The 23,768-nt window shown below is 39.9% G+C and overlaps 1 protein-coding gene across 2 annotated transcripts in view; it reads right to left on the reverse strand.

Annotated features, from left to right (window-relative positions):
* Positions 1–12,833: 12,833 nt before the first annotated feature.
* Positions 12,834–23,768, reverse strand: part of ST8SIA1 (ST8 alpha-N-acetyl-neuraminide alpha-2,8-sialyltransferase 1) — a 118,616-nt gene continuing 107,681 nt past the window's right edge. For both annotated transcript variants that reach the window (XM_040967679.1, XM_040967684.1), the window contains exon 5: positions 12,834–20,205. In XM_040967679.1, the coding sequence (XP_040823613.1) occupies positions 19,719–20,205 (487 nt within the window). In that variant the 3' untranslated portion in view covers positions 12,834–19,718. The remainder of the gene's footprint in view (positions 20,206–23,768) is intronic.

A 23,768-nucleotide genomic window follows, 5' to 3' on the forward strand; every position in this document is an offset into this window, starting at 1 on the left:
CAGAAAGGCAGCTATCAGACTCTGCGACACCATCACATTTTAAGATTTACCATAGAGGACCAGGAATTAAGACAGTATGGCCTGAGTCTGTACATCAGAGACCAATGGAACAGCAAGCAGGATATGTAACAAAATTAATCACATTAATAAGACTAATGTGCAATACAACTAATAAAATTAAAAATAAGACAGAAATGTATTCTTGTGAAAAAATCGAAATCCATAGTATTTTGTAATATACATTTTTCATCAACTTTTGCGAGACTCCTTCTACATAGGGATTTTCAAATAATAGTGCACAGAAATAAGCATTTTTAATTCTGTTATCCTTAAATATGACGTTAACTTTTTGTAAATAACAGATAAAAGGATAAATGAGAGGTATTTTATTTTTTTTTTTGTTAAAGATTTATTTATTTTTATTGCAAAGGTAGATACAAATAAAGAGAGAAGGGGACACAGAGAGGAAGATCTTCCATCTGTGGATTCACTCCCCAAGCGGCTACAATGGCCAGAGCTGAGCTGATCCAAAGCCTGGAGCCCGGAGTCTCTTCCAGGTCTCCCATGTGGGTGCAGGGTCCCAAGGCATTGGGCAATCCTCAACTGCTTTCCCAGGCCACAGTGAGGGAGCTGGATGGGAAGTGGTGCTGTCACGATTAGAACCAGCGCCCATATAGGCTCCTGGTGTGTTCAAGGAGAGGATTTTAGCAGCTAGGCTACCGCGCTGGACCCAAACAAGAGATTATTTTTTATCTGCTGATTCAGTCCCCAAACGCCTGCAGCAGCTCAGGTTAGGCAAGGCCAGGAGTTGAAGCAGGTATCGGACATGAGTGACAGGGAATCCAAGTAAATGAGCTATCATCTGTTGTATTTTAGGGTGTGTGTTAGCAAGAGGATGGAATTGGGTTCTGGAGTCAAGACTCAAGCCCAGGTTCCGTGGAACAGGATGCAGGCATTGTATAAGTGTCATCCTGGCACAAGCAAGACCTTGAATGCATAAAAGGCTTAATCCTTTAAATTGCATCATTTCCTCGAAGCGTTTTCTTCAGCTACAGCAGCAGTCACTGGGCAAAGGTCCCTTTTGCCACCTGGACCTTTAAGATGCTGTAACTGCTCAGTATCTTGGTTGGATGACAGATGTGGTGTTTGGAGGGAGAACACCACCTCGACATTGGGTCAAGAATCGCCAATAAAAGGAGGATTGCCATAGTATTATGAAGCACAAACCGTATTTTGACGGGCGTTTAGTCTCCTAGCAGAACTTGTTCAATTAGTTGGCATGACAATTCAGGAGGCTGAGTCGGAAGGCCCCTCATCACCCGTGGCTTCTCACTGCTGTGTCAGACCATGAGCGCTTTCAATGCAGGTTGCATCATGGCCTCTAAAGTAGCCTGTTATTCCTTTCCTTCAGGCATCTGTTGCCAGGGAGGGGACTTTTCAGCCATAGAGAAATGTTGCTCTGGTGGTTTATTTATTATTATTTTTTTCTCCACAATCAGCTTCTCTGGAATTTCCTATGTTCTTTAGCTGCCTTTACCTGAGTCCGTACAGATTCACTGCTCTTTTTTACCTTCACTTGGAAAATGAAGAAGGGTATTTCAATCATTTAAATCACCTGGAGATGGCAGTGAATTCAACATTGTACCTGGGACCAGGGATAACACCTCACCCCATAACAGCAGAATGCATATTCTGAAATGTGTGAGAAATACACCTCATGAGATATTATATGCTATGCCATAACAAACCTCAATAGATCTGCAAATATTGAAGTCATAAAAAGTATGATATCTGACCACAATGGAATTAAAATAGAAATAAGCGGTAGTAAGGAAACTAGCATATATAGAAACAGAACAACACATTCATAAATAAGTATTGGTTTGAAGAAAATTAGATAAAAAATAAATCAAAGGGAAGTTACAACATATTTGAGATGAAAAAAGCAAAAAAAAAAACCACAGCCAACAGTAAAACAAAACTTGGAGGACACAGTTTAAGGAACTTAGAGGAAATTTTACAACATATTCATGTTGACAATGAACATTACAAGTGAGTGATGTGAACTTTGACCTCAAGCTCCTGGAAACAGGCATCAAAGCAAATTTAAAACAAGTGACTAAAAGAAAGCAGTAGTGATTAATAGCCAAATCGGTGAAATAAAGGAAATAAAAATATACAGAAAATTGATGAAAACAGTAGTAGTGTCTGAAGAAGGCTTACAAATTTTTAGCTGAATCATCAGAGATAGAGACGGAAAGAAACAGAAAAGAACACACAGGGACAGGAACACAGGAAGAACAAGAGAAGAGAACATCATTGTTAGATTCTTTTTAAACAGGTTTATTTACTTGACAGGAAGAGGTACAGAGTGAGAAGGAAAGACAAAGACAAGATCTTTCATCCGCTGGCTCACTCCCCAAATGGCTCCTATACCCCGGGTTGGACCAGGCTGAAGCCAAAAGCCTAGAAGTCCATCCAATTGTGCTATGTGGGTGGCAGGGGCCCAAGCACTTGAGTAATGTGTTGCTGCTGTACCAGGGATATTCACAAGGAACTGGAATCACGTACAGGAAACATTCAGAGTATGTGAGTCTATTGAGTCAGGAAGTACATTTGTGGCTGAATACAGCTGAGAGGTGGGTAAGAAATGGGGAGTGACTGCTGATGGGTATGGGGCTTCTTGTTTTTGAAATGATGGAAATGTTTCAAAGCCGACCATGGTAGCACTTTCACAACACCATGGATACTCTAGAACCAACACATTGCTCATTGTCAAAGGCTGAATGGTAAGTGATTACACATCAAGTTGTTTGCTTTTTTTAAAAGCCTAACACTACACATCCACCAGAATCTCTTCCTAACAAAGTAGAAAAATACTAGTTGATTCACATTCTTACCAAGATATCCAATTGCCATGCTTAACTGATAAGTATTTAAGCTGACTGCAACAGTTTGAAAAACTCTGATACTAGTCTATTTCTCCATCGCTGCTAATAAACTGCCATAACATTTAATGGCTTCCAAGCAACATTTTCTTCTGTTTCCTGTTTCAGCTGGGGAGTTCGTGCTTCAGGCCCCTCAAACAGCTGCTTGCAGATAATGCTAATTACTATGCTGGTTGGCAGCCTTGGTTGGACTTGAACTAGAAGATGGCTCCCTCGCATGGCTGGCAGTTGGTTCTTGCCATTGACTGAGAGCTCAGCTGGTGCCTTCCATCCGATGTAGATGTGGGGCTTTTCACTGTGACTTGAAATGTTTCAGATGAAAGGGGAATTTTGAAAGAACGTGCTACATGAGAGATGTGGCTAAAGCTCCTGGATTCAACAACCCTGCAGTTATGGCTATCCGGGGAGTGAACCAGTGGATAGAATTTCTGCAACTGAATTTCCAATAAACAAACAAACTAATAAATCATTTTTTTTTAAAAAAAGGTAATATGTGAAGAATTAGTGTTCCAGAGACAAACCACAAATCGTGAGGCTTTTTAAGACTTCTTGGGAGTCGGGCCTGGCGCCATGGCCTAGTGGCAAAAGCGCTTGCCTTGAATGTGCCAGGATCCTATATGGGCACCAGTTCTAATCTCAGCAGTCCCGCTTCCCATCCAGCTCCCTGTTTGTGGCCTGGGAAAGCAGTCAAGGGTGGCCCAAAGCCTTGGGATCCTGCACCCACTTGGGAGACCTAGAAGAAGCTCCAGGCTCCAGGCTTTGGACTGGCTCAGCTCTAGCCATTGTGGCCGCTTGGGGAGTGAACCATTGGACAGAAGATATTCCTGTCTCTCCTCTCTCTGTATATCCGCATTTCCAATAAAAAGAAATGAATCTTTTTAAAATGATGTTTATTTTGTATTTGAAAGGCATATTTTACAGAGAGAATAAGAAACAGAGATAGAGAGGTCTTCCATTTGCTGGTTCAGCCCCCAGATGACCACAGTGGCCAAAGCTGAGCTGATCCAAAGCCAGGAGCCAAAAGATTCTTCATGGTCTCCCAAGTGGGTGCAGGGACCCAGATATCAGAACATCCTCCATTGCTGTCCTAGGTCACAAGCAGAGTGCTGGGTCAAAAGTGGAGAAAAAAAGAAAGAGAGAGAGAGAAGAAAGGAAGAAAGGAAGGAAGGAAGGAAGGAAGGAAGGAAGGAAGGAAGGAAGGAAGGAAGGAAGGAAGGAAGGAAGGAAGGAAGGAAGGAAGGAAGGAAGGAAGGAAGGAAAGTGGAGCAGCCAGGGCATGAACCAACACCTACATGGGATGTCAGCACCCAGGCAGATGATGAGTTTGCTAGGCCCCTACACCAGCCCCCATAGCATCTTTATTTTGCATTAGAAATTTCATTCTTAAAAGTGAGGTTGATTTCTCAGCCTAGTTCACACCTTGTAGCCATTCCTTTGCATGTTTTTCCCAGCACAAGGGGTGAAAATCCCAGAGGTTTGCTGCTAATATTATTGGTGCTCCCTCCATGGGATCAAAACCCATTAATATCTTCAGGGAAGGCCTCATTATCCTTTGAGTATCAGGGTGTTTGAGCTGATTCATTTAGTTGCTAAAGTCTGAGTGACATACTCTAAGATCTTTATCAGCCTGGGAAACCATAAAACACACGTCTTCCTCTTCCTGAGGGGTCCACAGAATGTCTTGTTGGCCACATCCTTGACTTCACCTGTACACTGAGGCCACCTCTTGCTGCTAGCACCAAGGTGGCGATCAGTACTCTGAGGCATGGAGCCTTCAGTGAGCTAGGAAGGCTGTCACAATCTCTATTTTCCATTCTATCCTAATTTACAAAACAGAAGAGTTTCTTCTTCAGTTCAACTCCCTCTTCTATTTGAGTGTGGGCCCTGGAAGAAGCCAGTTATCACTTTCAACATTGTGTCTGAAAACTTCATTGGCAAAGCCATAGGCTTGTTAAGTGCCCTTTAGACGTTTCACAAGAACTGGGGCTAATGTTGTTTACCATTCTTCCAAACAAAACACATCCTCTGTAATCCAGCATCCTGTGATAACTTCCCTATTGTACTTGAAGAGTCTGCCAATAGTTTCCCTATTAGGCTTCCATTCCCAACTCAGTTCCAAGGTCAATGCTGCATAAGTTGGATTTTCTGTTATAGAACAGCTCACATACAGGTACCAATTTCTATTTGCTATTCACTAAACTATCCCTAAATATGGTGCCTTAAAACAGCAGCTTATTACTCATGATTTTATGATTTTATGAGCTTAGCTGGGCAAATCTCATTTGGAATCTCAAGCAACTGGGACTACAGTCACCTGAAGACGCAAGGAGCTGTGCCAGATGGCAGGGGTAACACAGCTAAGAGTCAGTGTCAGCTATCCTCTGGGAACTCACCTGGGGCTGTCTGGCACATAATCTTTCTTTCTACTTCTTTCCTTTTTTCATCGCCTCCCTCCTGCTTCCCTCTATTCTCTCCCTTCTTACTTTCTTTTCTCCCTCTCCATGTGTTTGTGTATAGGTGATGGTGTGGACAGGAGGAAGAATGAAAATTTATGACTCATAGAAGTCATGGTTGCATGTGAAGAAGTAAAGGAGGGAGTAATAAAAAAACGATAATTTTGTCAGCAAGAATGATGTGGCATGAATTACATGAAAATATTGCAAGCAGCCCTTTAGCCTAGTGGTTCATATGCCTACACCCTACAGCAGAGTGTTTGGGTGTGAATCCTAGATTCAGCTCCTGAGTCCAGGTGCTAACAGTGCAGACACTTGAAGCTGTAGTGATGGCCTCTAAGACTCATCTGCTGAGAAAGCAAAGCTTTTTCGTATTTGGAAGAGGAAAGAAGAAGGGAGGTGTGGGTTAGGTAAACTGGACACATCTGAACACAGGAAGGCAGCTGGTTATGTAGCAAGCAGCATGTCCAGCTGCAACACTTGAGCATCCCATGCAAGAGCCACAGTGGCTACAGTACTGAAAGTCAGGAGGGAGAGCTCTCATTGTATGGCAAGGAAAGCCCTTCCCAGCAGGGAATGCTTTCTCCATTCCAGAGACAGAGCTGGGGACCCTTGTGCATGTGGTGATCGAACCAATAGCCATATCGGGATGGTAGAAAGGGAGTCGGGGTGTGAATGGTCAAGGACAACTTCCAGTGAGGGCAGAGGTGTGAATCTCTCACTCCTTGCCTTCCCAGAAGCCTTTGGGATAGATAGAAGCAGAACCTCTATGCTAATCTTCCTGTGTGACCCTCCCTAAGAAAAACTAATCTCAAAATCCTGGTTATGAAATAAAATACGCTAGTCTTGAGAGGCTAAAAGTGGTAAGAATGTGAGAGAATATTAATTGAAATTTTTTAGTCTCATCTCAAAAGGCCCATCTGCTTACTAGGTTATTGTCTTCTTGATGCATAATTCTACTCTCAATGTCAAGTATGGGAAACGATGATTTATTTACTTCCATTTGTAACATTGCTAACTCCCTTTGCCCACCTCTAACATTATTGTATTGATGTAAAGAGTGTGTGCCCGTAAAGTCAGAAGAGGAAAGTATATTAATTATTTCAGAAGTATTACAGCTGTCACAACAGGTGCCATTTGCAATGCACTTACTTCATGCTAGCCCCGTGCTAAGTGATCCATTTGCTAAGTGCTCTATGTGCTCAGAATTCTGTATTCACTTAATCTTTTCAACAACACTGAAAAAGAATTATTATTAAACCCATTTTTGAGAGATAAATAGATTTAATGGAACTGAGAAAGTAAATTACTCAAGAATTCATTTAGTCAGAATAGCATAGTCTGGGGTAAATATGATGAACTTGCAAATCCATGCTCCCAGTCATTTTCTGATCTTTCCCTTTGACATACATTTATTTGTGCAAGAGTGTATATGCAAAGCACACACAAATAACCCAGCCCGAGCACTAAGTGTTGAAAGGCCACAAGTTTATATCTGTGACTTGTTGTCCTCAGCTCTCTTCACTTTCTTCCATATAAAAAAAAAATTAATTAAATCTCTGGAGCCCTTCGAGAACCCTGCCCACAGTTTTCAGTAGGAAACAAATACCTGGAGCAGAATACAGGATATATACAGGGAAGGGAGAGTCCCAGCAACGTGGATTAGAGAGGCAGGAAGGCACTTGCAATGGACAGATCATTCAGGAATGGCTCCCATGGAGGTGGCCTTTGACATGGGCCTTGAAGATGCAAAAGTGTCCATATGTGAGTAAGGGTGCACTGAGTTTCTGGAAGAGGGGGGCTACAAAAAGGTCTTCAGGTCTAGAAGACTTCATAAGAAGTTCAATTGCAGCAACTTCTGCTGGAGATACAACAGGAGCAATGCATGAGTTACAGAGTGGATCTCTGCCCAAGAGGGGGTTCTGTTCACAGCCTAGGGTACCAAGGATGGGGCTCACCAATTCCTATCCCAGAATAGCTGAAATACAGGATGTAAGTGTGCCAAGTGCAAGCCACAGATGCATTCTATGGGCCAGATAAACTCCTCAGCAGTTATCATCATTGCCACATACAGATAAGTTGCCTTTTGCTTACAATTCAGCTGTTTACCCTTCTCAGACTTGGCTTAACTTTGACTGCTATATCGGGAGCGAATCAGTAGATGGAAAATCTCTCTCTCTGCCTTGTAAACTTAAAAGCAAAAATAATTTTACCTAACTTAAAAATTTTTACCTAACTTCCTTTGTCTCATATACATCAGAAGACCACCAGAATCTTCCTTCTTACCATTTCTGAGATACTCCATTATATAATCAAAGATATTCATGATCAAATTATCTAGCATTGAATACTCTCCAGCTACACCATTTAAAAAAATGATCTATTTGTTGGAAAAGATTATTTGCAAAATGAGAGTGAGAGAGGTAGGATGAGATAGACAAAGAAAGGCAGAGAGAGACCTTCCACTGCTTAGTTCAGTCCCCAAGTGGCTGCCAGATTTAGGAACTATTTCCGGGTCACCCACATGGGCACAGGGGCCTGAGCATGTAGGCCATCCTTGTAGAGTTTCCTGAAAGCACACTAGCTAGAAGGGAAGTGGAGCATTCAGAACTTGAACTGGTACTCATATGGGATGCTGGTATCACAAAAACCAGCTTAACCCTCTAGGCCATAGCACTCTTTCCCTTCCCCAGCTACACTTTCTCATAAGGCAGTCTAATACTCCCTTCCCCGCTGCTTGCACACCGCACCAGACACCATGCAGTTACCACCAGTGATGACTGTTTTGAGGCCATGGGTGTGACAGATAAGACATTCCTTCACCCAAGCTCCTCCATCCGCACAAGTGCCCATAATACAATTAAAGCTGCTCTTGCAGTTTAGTATATGTGCACACCCCTTATGATTTCACCTATATGATGTTCTAGAGTACACAAACAAACCACAATGACAGAAAGCAGATCAGTGGGTAGATAAAAATTTAAGAGCATTTACAGAAAAGGGAGCAAAAAACTATCTAGAATGGTAGACATATCTTAAATATTTGCCCAAATTTATCATCACCAGCATATGCTTAAAATTGATGTATTTCATTTATTTCTAATTCTGCTTTATTAGAGTTTATTTTTCAGAACTATAAGACATCGTTTTTCAGATAGCACCTGGACAGGAAATTCAAATCCTTGACCTCACACTCTGTTGCTGAGCTTGCAGAGAAACAGGCACTCATACTGTTTTGAGAATAAAAGATGTTTTAATTCATAAGGATATGACATTCTCAGAATATGCAACACTTCTGCCAAAAAATGCGTGAACTGAATCTAATCATGGGAACCTCAATTCAGAAATATTTAACTGACCCATAAGTTTTTTAAATGTCAAAGTTAAAAAGATGAAGAAAGACAGGAAAAGATTCAGATGAAAGGACTAAGTCAAGAGGCACAAAGGTTAAATGCAATCTATGGTCCTAGATTATTTTTGAGGAGCAGAATAAGATACCTATAAAGGTATTCATAATTGGTAAAATTTCAATATCAACTGCATATTAGATGCTACATCAGGATTAAATTTTTGAATTTATTGTTATACTAAATTTTTATAGGGAAATATTTTTGTTAGCATATACACGTTGGAGTCTTTGGAAATAAAAGTTTATAGTCTATGCAACTTACTCCAAAATATTTCGGTAACAAAGCAACAGTTTGAGATATAAATACAATAAATATGGAGAAGTGTTCATGACTTTTGGCCTTTAGTGAAGGTTCTATGGGAATTGTATTTAGTGGAGGTACTGCTAGCACATTATGGTTTGGAACATTCAAAGATGGACGACAGGAAAAGGAGGGGGATTCTGGGAAGGCAAAGCCAGGAGGAGGAGGAGCCCAGCTTGCTGGTGGAGAGGAGTAGACGTGTGTCCCTTTAGCATCACCACAGCCTGTGCTCACGCACCTGCAAATGGTGGCTGCATCTGTTCTTAGCACTCCTGAAAAACTCAGAGAGGCTGTCCCCTGAGATTCAGGGCCTGGCCACTCCCTACAGGAGATACTTACAGATCTAAATTGAGACCTTGGCCAGGATTCACTGCTCTCTGGAATTGTTATCATTCTCTTTTCTTGCTTTACCAACTTGTTTCACACTTCCCTTCGTTCTAACTTTTGTGTTGCTTTATTTCTCTTACTAAAGTGCACACGTGTTTTTCAAAAATGTTCATGCAAAGGTGGAATTAAGAGATATATGTATTTAGATGCAAAAGAACTTGAAGTTCATGTGCACAAGGGGTCTTCAAAAATTCCTGAAAAATGTATATTATGAAAAAACTGCATGGATTGCAAAATTTTTTGCACCCAAATGAACTTATCTTGTCATTCCATTCTTTCATGAGACTTCTGAAGCATTCTCATCAATATTTTAGAGATTCAGAATATAGTCATTTTTATGTTTCTTAAAATTTCAGTATAATAACATACTAGTCCAGGTTTAATAAATATTTGTTGAGGAAAAAAATTTGAAAAAAAGAAAAAAAAAGAAAGCAGGTTATCAATGTTTTCAATTACACATTATTGTGTGTTAGAGCCCTCTAGTGCGCAAAAACTATCTATTTAAGGAGCCCAGATTTGTAAGAATTTGAGCTAATTGTCAAGGAAATGAACTCAAGCTGAATCTAATTCAAGACTCTTTCCTTTTCTCAACTGCCATGACTGTTATTCTAGGAGGAAAGAATTGTTCCCTGTATTACAATCCATCTATTCTCAGCATCCTTCCAAAATACCTTTCCTTTGCCCCAAACTATAAACTGCACGTTTTTCATGGATTTTAGTGTATACTTTGTTAAAACAAAATATTTGTTAAAATATTTTTATAAGAGGCAAGTTACAGGATGAATAAGCCATTCCTAAATAAAGTTGTTAAAAATGTATTAGTGGAGCCGGTGCAGTGGCTTAGCACGCTAATCCCTCTCCTTTGCAGTGCTGGCATCCATATGGGTGCCAGGTAGTGTTCAGACTGCTCCATTTCCCATTCAGCTCCCTGCCTGTGGCTTGAGAAATCAGTAAAGGAAGGCCAAAAGCCTTGGACCCCTGCACCCACTCTGGAAGAAGCTCCTTCCTGGTCTTGGACTCCGACCGTTGTGGTCTTTTCCGAAGTGAACCAGCACATGCAAGATCCTCACCCCCAGTCCCACATTCACTCTAGAAATCTGCCTTTCACATAATAAATATAATAACTAACTAACTAAATCAATCTTTTTAAAACATTTTGTATTAGTGACTCAACTTCATTTTAATCACAGTGGTATGCTCATCTCTCACGCGGATTTTGGTCAGCCCATTTCCTTAATAATAACAACAGCAGCAGTGTCAAGCCAGTGGCAACTGCTGCAGAAAGGATGAACTGGAGTATGAGGAAAGTCAGCCACAGCAACAATTCCCCAGGTTTGACATTTCTCTCAACCAAAACAACAATAACAGCTGTTTTGATGGGGAGTTTGATGAAGATGGGCCTGGGAAATACAAAGAAGGAATTTTGATTTCCAGCATAGAATGAAGCCTGGAATCCTGTCATGTCACAAGCAGAACAAAATTAAAACTTAGCCACTCCTTTTAGATTCCTAGGATATGAGGTTGCTGACTAAAGATGCATTTTACAAAGAAATATAACAATGGGTGAAAGTCAAAGGCTGCAGAATCTGTAGCACATAAATTTGTACCATAGCGTACAAGATAAGGAGTAAAGGGTATTTCAAAAACCCCATTAAAATGAAATGAAAAGAGAAATTTCTTTTGTGGAAAAAATATTTGCATTTTCATGAGTTTTTGAATACTCCTCTTTTGCAAAGATTTCAAAACTTTTGCATTAAAATACATTCATTTTTTCCATTTCATTCTTCGTACACTTTTGAAGTGCATTCCTATTGTCATAAGAAAATATATATACTTTTTATATCAATTCATATTATAAAATTGATACTGTTGTAAAAATTGAAAACAAACATCAAATGTGTATCTCACACAATCAGATGTAGAGTTGACCACTTAGGACAAGGCTAATCTGGCCTCCACCACTACCAAAGGACCAATAGCACAAAAAGAGATGTCAGTATTCATCTCTAGTAGAGAACTCCAGGAGATCAGAACGCACCTGCTAGGCAGCTGGTGATAGTGGTTCAACCTGATGAACATGTACACTCTATGCTTACCTTCAGTCGCAACTCAAAGGCTGGGATTTTCTCAATTGCCATCTATCCTAAGACCAAAAAACACCCGGAACGCCTTTTAATATAACCTTTAATTACATTATCATGAAAAAGTTTTCAAATATTAAGGCTGATTTCAGTGCCCCCAAAACTATTGTTTTTAAAGGAAACAAAATCATTCTCACTGGATCTGTATATAAGATACAGCAAAGAACTTGTTTACAATATCTTCAACAAAATATTTACTGTATTCACGATATTTTCGGACAAATGGGCAATTTGCACTATGAGTGAGTTCAATCATCCTGTAATTATCCTATTTTTAGTTTTGGAGGGGGATTTTTGAGTGGATGCTTTTGGGTATTTAATATCTGTTTTTTAATGTTTAAAGCAAAACAAAGTGAACAGCAGGACTTGGGAAAATTCAGGTTTTATTTTTTTTTTCTTTTTGATCTAACAATAGTTGTTTAAAACAAGTCAAAGTAGTTTTCCTCTTCTAGTCTGAAAACAGGTTAAGGTAACTCATATTAATTTATATTAGGGATCTGCCATTTCCCCTACAATTGATTCAGCTAAATGTCAGGCATATTTTCCATTAGGTAATAGAATATTCTTTCCTAAAAGAGTGTAGACCAAAAGGTTATGATGTGTGAGAATGAAGTCAGAGAATTAAAAAGGAGATCTGTGTGCAGTCCCTTAATTTCTGAGAAGAATGTTTGATAAGAGATGGGTCAAGGTACTTTTCCTGATGTCACTCCCTCTGAGAAAATGCCTGGCAGAACTGGGCCATGAAAACCCAAAGGAAATGGGAATTTAAAGCAATTATCTAAATAATTCAGACCAAGTGGCACATTTAGGCTTTTCAAAGTCATCCATATGAGCAGAAGTGGTATCTAAACACTTTGCATCTTGGTAGGAAATTATCAGAATATTTTTCAGAAATACACAGTGATATGGATTTATCACTGGCACATTTACATTAATCATACTAGGTAAATGTTCCATTTTCCTTTTGCTTTTGCCCAATAGTACCTTTCCTCTGCCTAAGAAGTACCAAGTGTTCTTCTATTCATAGCAATTACAATTCTGTATTTCCAAAACCATACCCTCACTAAACACCATGACTTTTTCTGTCTAAGGACAAAAAGCTGACATAGATATGAAACAAAGCAGGATTTTTTTTAAAAAAAGGAAATAGTATTATCCATATACTTTAGGGAAATAAAAAGACAACACAAGCCATAAAAAATTTTCATTTTATTCACAGGGTACGTTTCCAAACTTTCTCTAAGTAAGGGAGGTAGAGAAATTGAGACTGAGTGAACCTTCTCACTTCCAGGAGTAATTATAACGAAGACACCAAAGAAAAAGACATGTTTTTACAGCAAATCTCCTCCGATGACATCGCATGTAAAATCCGTGCAAAGAAACAACAGAACCAGCGAAGACAGAAATGGATTTTTCAAGTCACACAATAAAAAGTACCAATTAAAGGGTTTTTTTCCCCTTACCTGCTACATTTTATATGAAACTCTAAAAAAAGAAATGAGAACTGATTTCCCTATACTTTCTACCTGTGGAGTTGGGCTTTAACAGGAAGAGGTAATTTCATACACATTTCAAAGGTGACTTTTTTGTTTTATAGTCTAATCTAAAATCTTTTTTTCAGTGCTATTACATTCATGGCCTGCTGGTCAGACTACATTGTGTAAGAAAGAATATTTGATTTTCTAAAAATTATTTCTTCTTGCCTCCACTTTCGGAAAAGTAGCTCCTTAAAACACCTTCCACGTGTGTGGAATAACATCATGTGCTGCAACAAAGTTAAGAGACCAGAAAGAAGCAATTTTTTTCCTAACACTTTTAGACTAACAATGCAGTACTGGTAGCTAAAGTTCTAGTAATATTCTAGATTTTTTTCAAAGAGTCAGCAGGCTTTTCCATGGAACTCTATGGATTCGTTTCCCCCCTCCCTACTCTGACGGTGGTGTGTTTTAGCGGCCACCAACCACTGTAAACTGTCTATCCTGTATATGATGAAAATAACAATAACCTACAGTCAAGACAGCCCATGGAACGGATGCTAAGACTGAATAAGGAAGCGACCGATTGACCCCTTGCTCCCGTAAAAACTAGAATTTGCTAGAGGAGTACACATTCGTAGTCTATGAGTCCTGTAGATAGTTATCCCCTATGGAGTTTCCTACCAGAAGATTCTACTACTGCAACAAAGAATATTTACAGACTGTTATCAGACTTCTCCAAGGCCTGTGTGGATTATTGTGCATTCTTATAAAATGGTCATATTTGCTACATTTTTCACTTCTGGCTGATGACACACATACAGCTTGGAATAGACACCGGTACAGCTCTAAAGTGACAGAAGCACATAAAAGAAACACGTAAGGAAACAGGAGTCAATCCAGAAAACTTTAAGGCACCCTCTGCCACTTCCCAGCCTCACCCGTCCAGGCGTCTTCATTTTTCCATGAGCGTAAATGACAGTAAATTGTGTGCATTTGTGTGCGTTAAGTACATAAGAACACAGGAAAGAAAAGCATCAACGTTTGCTTTAGGGACATTGGACACCCAAGTCTCCTGCTGAAGTAACTGTATGAACGGGAACTAAGGTTTCCGATTTCTAATTATGCACAGACATGGGGAACCACATTTAAGAGTTAATTTTATGATGATATTTACCACTGTCACTGAGACAGGAGATCGAAATGGTAGTATTGTTTTTGGGAGGATGTGTCAAAGCACAGGTGGGCGTGTTGGTGTTCCTGGGATCCAGCAGCTGAGAGGACAGGGCATGGAAGGGCAAGGACACAAGGACAGGGCTGAGACAGGCAAACAGGAGCTCTCCTCTGCCCTCCCGTGGACACTTGCTCCGGCTCACACACTGCATCCTTCAGCGGCTTTTCATCCTTAAACCCAATAGCAGGATGATGACATATTTCCTTTAGAATATTTTGAAGCAGCTTCATTCTGGGGACTGCATGCAAGGACACCTGCCCCCTGCTCACACTGCTCAGCTGCCATCCGAGTTCCCTCCCCATGTTCCTTTCAAATTACAGTCATGAGCTTGTCTAAATGATCAATTTCTGTTGGGTTTTTTTTCCGTGTAGAAATTTTTCTTGGCCTTAGGTTAAATCATGTCTGTTTCTTAGTATTGTGTAAAACATGTGTATTTTGATATGACAACTCTGAATTAAAGTACATCTATAAAGAAGAAAAGAAAGACAGGATCAATGTACTTGGCTGCTATTCTAAAAATCCAAGACAGTTTGGAATTACTGATTCTAGCCCACAGCTTTCACTGGAAAACACAATATGAAAGAATTTGGGCATAATGTTAGGATCCAGAAGGACACAAGGGAGTAATTGAACTAGTGATCACAAAATGTAACTCCACTCTTATGCTTTGAAAAATTCATCATGGGCTTTGGTTATCATACAAATGTTCACATGTCAATTTATGTCATGTGTTTCTGACATTTTAGAGATAGAAAATGTCAGAAATGTTGGTACCAGAAAGACAAAACAAACACGTGATGGAGATAGAAGGATGCATTCATCCAATGCTGCACGGAGTAAAGGTCATGTTATGTTTGTCCCACTCATGCACTTGCTTTGCTCGCTCTTCTCTCTCCTTTCCAATAAAGCTCAATCCACTTACAAAACAGGAATTTCATAGTATACAGACATGCTGTGTCTTCACATTTATGGATTTATACGTGGGAGACCTGACATCCTCCTAGCTTAAATAACTCAACAAGTCCACATGAAGGGAAAGCCTTGCTTTTCACAACCACAGGCAGCATGATCAGACTTGAACACAAGACAGCCCAATTTAGAAAGCACAGATATGAGCAGTAACAGTGGAAAGCCACTGACATTGTAAGGTTCTCAGCACCTCTCTAGGCACAATGCTAGCAGCTCCAACTCGGAGCCATGCCAGCTCCCTGGCAGAGAGAAGCCATGGATGGATAATGCCCCCTGGTCCATGCCAGGGTCAGAGGCTTGTTGGACTTTTTGAATGCTCAGAGTTTGGGGATATGGGTATTTTCTCCTTGCCACTTCACATCCATCTCCTTGGCACACAGCAGAATGAAAGTATCAACACTGTTAGTTGTTTTTAATGCTTACGTAAGCCGCTGCTAAGCTGGAAACCGTCAACTCACCTCCACCCCCGATGAGTGCCCACCAGCAGATAAGCGATCTGAGTCCGCCTCTGTGCTAGTCAGCTCTGTAGTCAAAAAGCACAGTATTACTCTTAGTCTTTACTCTGTCATGGACTTGTTGCCCAAAGTTCTCCCAGCTCCTGATCTCTGGGCTTACACAAACACAGGCTTGGTTCTGGTGCAAGAGTGTTTATGCAACACAACAAGCATTTCTTAAAATTTTTCATGGATTTGTGATACTTTCCTTTTGGATTTTTCTTAACTTGTATACATTCGTTATGAATTTCAACAATTCTTATTTTCAAAGAGAAACTAAAATTTTTGGTAGCTGACTTTACAAACAAAGGAATGGCTGGTTATACACAATAAAGTTATATAAAGATGCTGACAAGAAGAAATGTTAATATTATTTTCATTTTGCATCATCTATATAGTTTCTATAAATCTTTTGTCTAAGAAAATTTTTGGTAAATACAGAATCCCAGGATTTTTTTCTTCAGTCATTTCCCATAGTAAAACATTGCTCAAATTTCTTCCGTCTTAAGTTAAATTCAGCCTTAATAAAGTCTCAGCCAAGAGAATGGAATGAAACATCACAAAACCAAACAAAGGGTGTTATCTGAACATTGGCCATTTTCAATCTTTTACCTGAGACAAAAATAGTTAGAACGGCACCATACAGATATGAAACCCAAGGAGTTCCTCTTAGCATTCTGTGTAAGAATCATGCAATTCACATGCATAATTCTGTGTAACCCTTGGGTAAAATGTTCTGGAAAAGGCATATGCATCCAGGTGAATATCTTTCACATAAAATATGACTTCTCTTTTTGTAGGATAACTTAGTCCTTCATCTGTCTTGCTTTCACTGGCATCTGATTCAAATAAGAGTGGTTATCACTATGTTCTTAGAATCGATGCAATTTTCAAATTTGGGCCAAGAAAAATTAAGTTTCTCCCCACAATCCTTCCTTTTGCCTCCATGAAAGAAACCCAAATTTTGTTCCTAAACACAATTTAAAATTTAGTCTGATGATACCCCCTTTTTGGCAGTTATATTGAAACTGATTAAGTATTTTCTTACTAAATGCATCTACCATAACTTGGAAGTCTTCAGACCTGAATCTTAAGGGCCAGCAATATTAAATATAGTTGACCAAATTTGGTAAAATACTTGATTCAATTCTAAAGGTCTTATCCAAGGAAGGGAAAGAAAACTATGAGACTTTAGAATTCAATAGAACCACAGAAATATTCCACAGTACTTTACAATACTAGGGGTTCTTGCTTAGGAACACAAACATTTCATAATAGGGATGTATCACTTCATGCCACACAAATACACACACACATTAGTAGTAGTACATTTATCTAACAAGCCACAGCAAAAGGCATTTATGTAGAGCATACATATGAACTGTTACTAAAAAGTAATGCCAAACTGTAATCTGCCCTAAAAAACACATCCAGTAAAGCGTATTCATACTTGGAATGCTCTAGTACATGTGCATATCTGTGAGTGAAGATGACATAGAACAATCAACACTTCACTTTGGCATGATCCAGGGTTTCTCAACCTTGGAACTGGGTTTAGACTGGGTAGATATGTGTTGGTGCTGACCAGTGCCTTGCTTGATGTTTGATGGAATCCTTGGTCTCCACCTCCAACATACAAACTGCACCTTTGAGTCATGACAATAAAACCAGAGGGAAGAGAGGCATCACCCCAGCTGAGAAGCACCAGCCTAAAGAAACATTCCCAGTGTCGGCCATTTCTGTGGGCCAATCAGAAGCCATATAGAACAGTTCTGCAAATTTACCAGCTACCCACTGTGTAAATCTAATTCTATTCCTGGATTCACAATGATATGTAAAATTTCCAAGATTGCATTTTCCACGGAAATGATGATATAGGCTTTCCAGAACTCATTAGTTACAGTTCAATTTCAATAATTAAAACATTAACCTGACTGACACATATTGTATTAATCTCATGTATTTTTTGCTGGCTGATTTATTTTTTGATATTTTTTATCAGTAAAATTTACTCCTTTTTATGATAAAATAATTTAAGTAGGGTTGTCCATAAAGCAGATGTTAATCCAGCTGAATCACAGATGTTTATATCACATTTTGGCTGTCATACAGGATTTAAAAGGCAAGCCAGTTCTGGACAGAGCTGATACTCACTCTCCAATTCTTAACTTTCTAGGTATCTAGATAATCTACCTTATGTCAACCAGTTCCACCTTAATTGCTAATTCCTATAATAACCTCAAAATTCAAACACATCTAAAACCGCCAACTCCAATGATCTCAAATTTTCTCAGGGACTTTTCTTGATCTGTTGTAAGCAACCCTAATGGGAAAAAAATCCTCCTTCTTGTAGTCTCTATGAGTTACAGGATACTAAGTTTAGACCATTAAAATTCAAACATGTTGGTAGAATTTGCCAATATTGTGGTGACATTTAAATTAAGGATAGTCAGTTCTATTGAGGCCTCCCAAGACTCAAATGTGAGAGACTGCCTTTGCCTCTCTCTTGAGCATAAATGCATTTGGCTATGTGCAATTTAATAGAAGAGTTTTCTTGTGGGAAAATCAAAGTGGTGCTTCAAGCTAAGCTGCCCTACTGCTCCTAAGGGAACTAGTAGTTAATTGTACATGCCACATTTTGGATGACCATGATCAACATGGACCCATTCAGGAGATTCTGTGGGAAGCAAGCATGAACAGAACACTTAGTTCTTTTGGACAAATATTTAGGGGTAAGACTTCCTTCTCACAGTGATGAGAGCATTGTGCACTCATAGTAAGCTAGCCTGTCTTCAACCAATACACAGGGAACAGCACATGATCCACCATGACCCTCTAACACTGATGACTGATTTTTGCCATATCAAGTCATGGGAGTTAAGCTTTTCCAGGTGCGTGAGGATGAGCTCTGTCTAACTGTGAGTGTGAAAACATCTGAGCCTGCTTGTATGCACATACATGTATGTTTTATGTTGGAGTGACTGTATTATGACATCTACAAATAGGATTTGCCTTCTGTCTTCTAGACTCTACATCACTGTGCTCAGCTTCATCTCCGAACATTTAATTATGAAGACAATACACCAATTTACAAATAAATAATGCACTCACACTTGGTCATTTCACACTAAAATCATAGTAACAATGCAAACAGGCTTGCCGACCTAGACTTTATGGCCTACATTCTGAGGCAGGAAATTGGCTCATGTTATCCGGACTATGAATCAACACAATCTAAACTCGACATTGCTTCACATTGCCTAAGTGGACATGACAAAGGGAGGAGAGGCAATTCTTAACATTTCATTTTTTTTTAAATGGATGAGAATCACAATTAATACAGACTTGGTCCAACAAATCACAATGATCAGCTGTAGCATTTTGTATCCCTCTTACTCAGTAAGGGATTTTTTTTAAACCTACCCCATCACCCATGGCCCTTAAATAGGGCAAAAATAAATAGTAATTAAAAAAAACCCTCTAGTTCTAATGCCAATCTTAATAAGACAGGTTTTTGCTGTTATCAGGAAGCCAGTTTTTGCCATTGCTTAGCAACACATCTGCCTCTGCATTTCCTTTATTCTACCTTGATCGGTTCCTCATCCTCACGCTCTGCTTTGTTTTTGAACTGTAACTTCTAGATCCGATCCACGGACGTGTGCTTAACAAATACCGCTTCCTCAGCATTGTACTAGTTGCAAATCCATGATGTCCGACAAAATGATTCACAGGACAGTTTCTTTAGTTGTCTTCCAAGCTAATATTAAAAGTTTTGCATGGATTTTCTTCTTCTCTTTTCCAAGTGGCCAATAGAAATTCATGAAACAACTTGATCATTCACTTCTGTAGTCACATAGAAAAACCTAGCAAAAATACCCTGGCTCTATCCGTTCTACTTCCATGGTCTCTAGGAAGTGGATTGGAGAGAGGTGTTCTCACATGGGTCCAGCTGCATCCTCAATGCCCCAACTTTGTGCAGATACCAGAGCTGGAGAAACTCCTCTGGCATGGCGTGGAAGCCAGAGAAGGGCAAGACGTTGTCATAGTAGTGGTGGCTGATGGGTTGCTCATGCATATTCACAGAGAAGGGCCAGAAGCCGTAGAGGACCACCTCTTCACAGAGGCCCAGGGCTGCGCTCACCAGGAAGAGTCCTGTGGACAGGCGCTTGGCATGGATCCCCTTCATCTTCCAGTACTTTCCAATGCTACGCAGAAAGTTGGGGTTGGCAAATAGCACTGTTTGGTTGGCACCGACATCAGACAGTGTATAATAAACTCGGAGGGATGGCTCGGTCCCCGTCTTCATGGAAAAGGCAGGCATGTAGATATAACTGTGGTTATAGATTTTCATGTTCTCCACAAATGTCTTTCTGGACCATAGCAGGTTTTGAAACCTATTAAAGAAAATAAGCAGCTGCATTAACCCTAGGAAAAAGGAAACTTAAGAAAACCAATTTCATTGTCTTCTTGTGGCCTTGATAGTCAATCAGCTCCGAAAAATAAAAGAAAAACATTACATTTGCAATTAAAAACTTTTTTTAATTAACTAATCATCTCTCATCAAACAGCCTGCATTTCTCCTATCCCAATGCCTTAAGCTCTGTTTAATAATCCTTAATGAGATCTTCTCTGATATAAAGGCATTGTACGTTTTGTTCTCTTCCAGAATATTTGCCTGGATACGGATATGAAGGCTGACTGTACAAGATGACCTGAGGAAGGAAGAGGCTGGCAGCGTGGAGATTAGACAAGAGCTGGTGAGATAGCAGAGGGAGGGAGGAAGGGAGGGAGGAAAGAAACAGAGGAAAGGGGAGGGAAGGTTACTGGGCATAAGAGAGAGACAGCTAGGGAGAGCAAGAACCAATGATGAACTCACTGCCTTGCCACCTGTGCTTTCCTTCACAGGGGGAGATGCCCATCTCTGGTTAAGTACCAGTGGAACAGCTACAGTTCCACCAAAGAACAGAACAGCAGCAGGAAGTGTGGCCTGACAAGTGCGCAGGCTCATCCTAAACACACGATACCAAAATGCTGAAATGCAAAAGCCACAGAAATTTGTAGCAGACACTTGTTGGCTCTTGTTGCCAAAGGAAGGCAGAAAGCTGTGTTTCACAAGCCCAGAAGAGAGGAAAAGTTGTCCAACTTTGCAAGTTTTTCTCATGTTCTTGATCAAGTAGCCTACTACAGCTATTTGCCCTGGGCCCTGGCCAATTGAGAAGTAAAAAACAGGGTCCCTGATTAGAAGCACTGGATCCTAATAGGAGGCATGGGAGTACATGCACGCATTTCCTGGAGTTTAGCCAACCTCTCCAACACAATTTCCTACTTCCCGACTTCAAAATGGGCCATGTTCCAACAAATCTTTGATTCGCTCCCTTCTCACACAGACCTCATATTCTTTTCTTAAAATCACAACTGCTCTTGCAATCATGTGAATGCAGCATGGGGTTAACCTCCTACATCATTTGAATCACTGCTCTCACACTTTGGTCAGAGTAACCTGGAGAGTCCACAAATGGCCACAGTTGCCTGGGTGATCCAAGGAGCTGAACTTTGTATCTGGCACTTCCTTGTAATTATGCTATAGGTATGTGTGACATACTCTGGTGTGGAAGATCAGTGCTTCAGTGTAAGCTGTCCAGTTTTTTGTACCTCTTCCTCAGCACTTTTTTTTCTTTTCTTTCATCTTGTAGTTTTATTCTTGATTCCACTTTAAGAGGAAGCAGCCTTTCTTTTTTGGTTTTATATTTTATGACAAGCTGTTTTACACTTTCCAGATCACTCTAATTCTCAAGAGCGGTTCCTGTCTTTAAACATTCAGTCTCTCAGGATTGGCATCACAGAATAGCAGGTTAAGCTACCAGCAGCATCTCAAATGGGCACCAAGTCCTGTCCCAACTGTTCCACTTCTGATTCACTTCCCCACTAATGTGCCTGAAAAAGCAGCAGAAGATGGCCCAAGAGCTGGGAACATTGTCACCCACCTGGGAAATCCACAGTTGGTTATGGCTTCTGGCTTCTGGCTTCAGCCTGACCCAGCATTGGAGGTCGTGGCGATTTGGGTAGCAAATCAGTAAATCAAAGATTGTCTCTGAACTCTGACTTTAAATAAATACATTATTTAAAAATTTAGTTTCTCTGTCCTCACTCAGTTATACCCTTCTGTATTCCAAATGCATTTAGTACATTCCCCTCAACAATAATGAGGTATGTTTCAAATATTGGGGTGGGCTTTGGTGTCGTGGTTATGACATCCCATACTAGAATGCCTGATAGAGTCCCAAATCTGCTCTAAATTCTAATTTCCTACTAACGTGCATCATGGGTAAAGCAGACTCAAGATTAAATGCTTAAACCTCTATCACCCACAATGGAGACGTGGACTGAGTTCTCAGCTCCAGGGTTTGACCCGGCCTAACCCTCACTGCTACGGGAATTTGCAGAGTATACTAGCAGATAATCTCTCTCTCTCCCTCTCTTTCTCTTTTCCTTTTTCCCTCCTTCCCTCCCTCTCTCCATTTCATATAACATTTTGAAACTTTTAAAACTGAACCTATGGGGCCTGTGCAATGGCCCAGCAGCTAAATCTTTGCCTCGCAAGCACAGGGATCCCATATGGGTGCCAGTTTGTGTCCTAGCTGCTCCACTCCCCATCCAGCTTCTGCTTATTACCTGGGAAAGCATTAGAGGATGGTCTAAAGTCTTGGACCCTGCACTCAACATGGGAGACCCAGAAGAAGCTCCTGGCTTCTGGCTTTGGATTGCTTCAGCTCTGGCCATTGCAGGCATTGTGGAAGTGAACCAGCAGATGAAAGATCTTTCTCTCTGTATCTCGTTCTCTTTGTAAATGCATCTTTCCGAGAAATATAAATAAATCTTTGAAATAAATAAAAAAAAACCTGCATATATTTTCAGAGTGCAACATGATTTTTAGATAGTCAACAGATGAGTACATATTGTGAAATGATTCATACAATCAGGGTAAAATTTAAAAGAAAACTTTGTAATATGCCCATTTGTCCCAGAGTTCCATTTATTTCACGACTATGCTTCAGACCAGTTCGTGCATTTGTGTTGCCTCTCTTACTCGTGTTCATTCTTCACTGCTGTGCAGAAGGGTTTCCATTCCATAGGGCTTTGCTGGCTGACAGGACTGAGTCCATCAATGGACCAACCGATGGTGGGGAATTAGGCGGAACTACAATAAAATCAGGGCATTTGAGTTCCATTTCCTGTCTGAAAGCAGATTGTTCCTGAAAGGCAGTAGGCTTCTCGCTGAGATTTAATATTGAAAAGAACACACATACTAAGTTTACTTAGTCTTAATTTTATTGACACTGCTAAAAAAAAACCAGCCTATTCTATTTTATTATTTGTAATGATCCCATTCTTCAACAAATGACTGTAAGAAATCAATTCAATCCAGTAGTTATTTATATATTAACAGTTTTTTTTTTAATTTTGGTAAATTGTCATAGAATTTAATAAGAATTGTGAACATGGAGCCTCATACCCATTTATGGGACTACACCTGTACTCTAAGTTCCAGGTGCTCCTCTCTATGCACTTATGCAGCTCTTGCTTTGTACTGATAGATTCCTTTCTGCTCATCTGTCCATAAATCAGGACTCCACTTACACTTCTCCTTTTTAAGCACACCTAACTTCCTTCAAAAAAGTCCCCTTTTGTACTCAAAGCCTCTACATTCTCTTTGTAGACAAGGGGTAGGCTTTAGTCATCTTTTAACTTTTGTAACCCAGAAAAAGAGCTATATACCAGATAAATGGGAAACCAAGAATAACAGAAAAGGAAGAAATAAAATCACATGAGCTTGTGAATTACAGAAATAATTTATATATAATGAATATGGAAAGAAATATGAATATGAAAGAAAACACATGAATAGAATAGATGGGAAAGCAGAGCAAAATAAAACATATTTTACAAATAAATTTAT

Source organism: Ochotona curzoniae, unplaced genomic scaffold (assembly GCF_017591425.1).
Source record: "Ochotona curzoniae isolate NIBS_2020 unplaced genomic scaffold, NIBS_Ocur_1.0 contig_1482, whole genome shotgun sequence".
In the NCBI taxonomy this organism is placed as follows: domain Eukaryota; kingdom Metazoa; phylum Chordata; class Mammalia; order Lagomorpha; family Ochotonidae; genus Ochotona; species Ochotona curzoniae.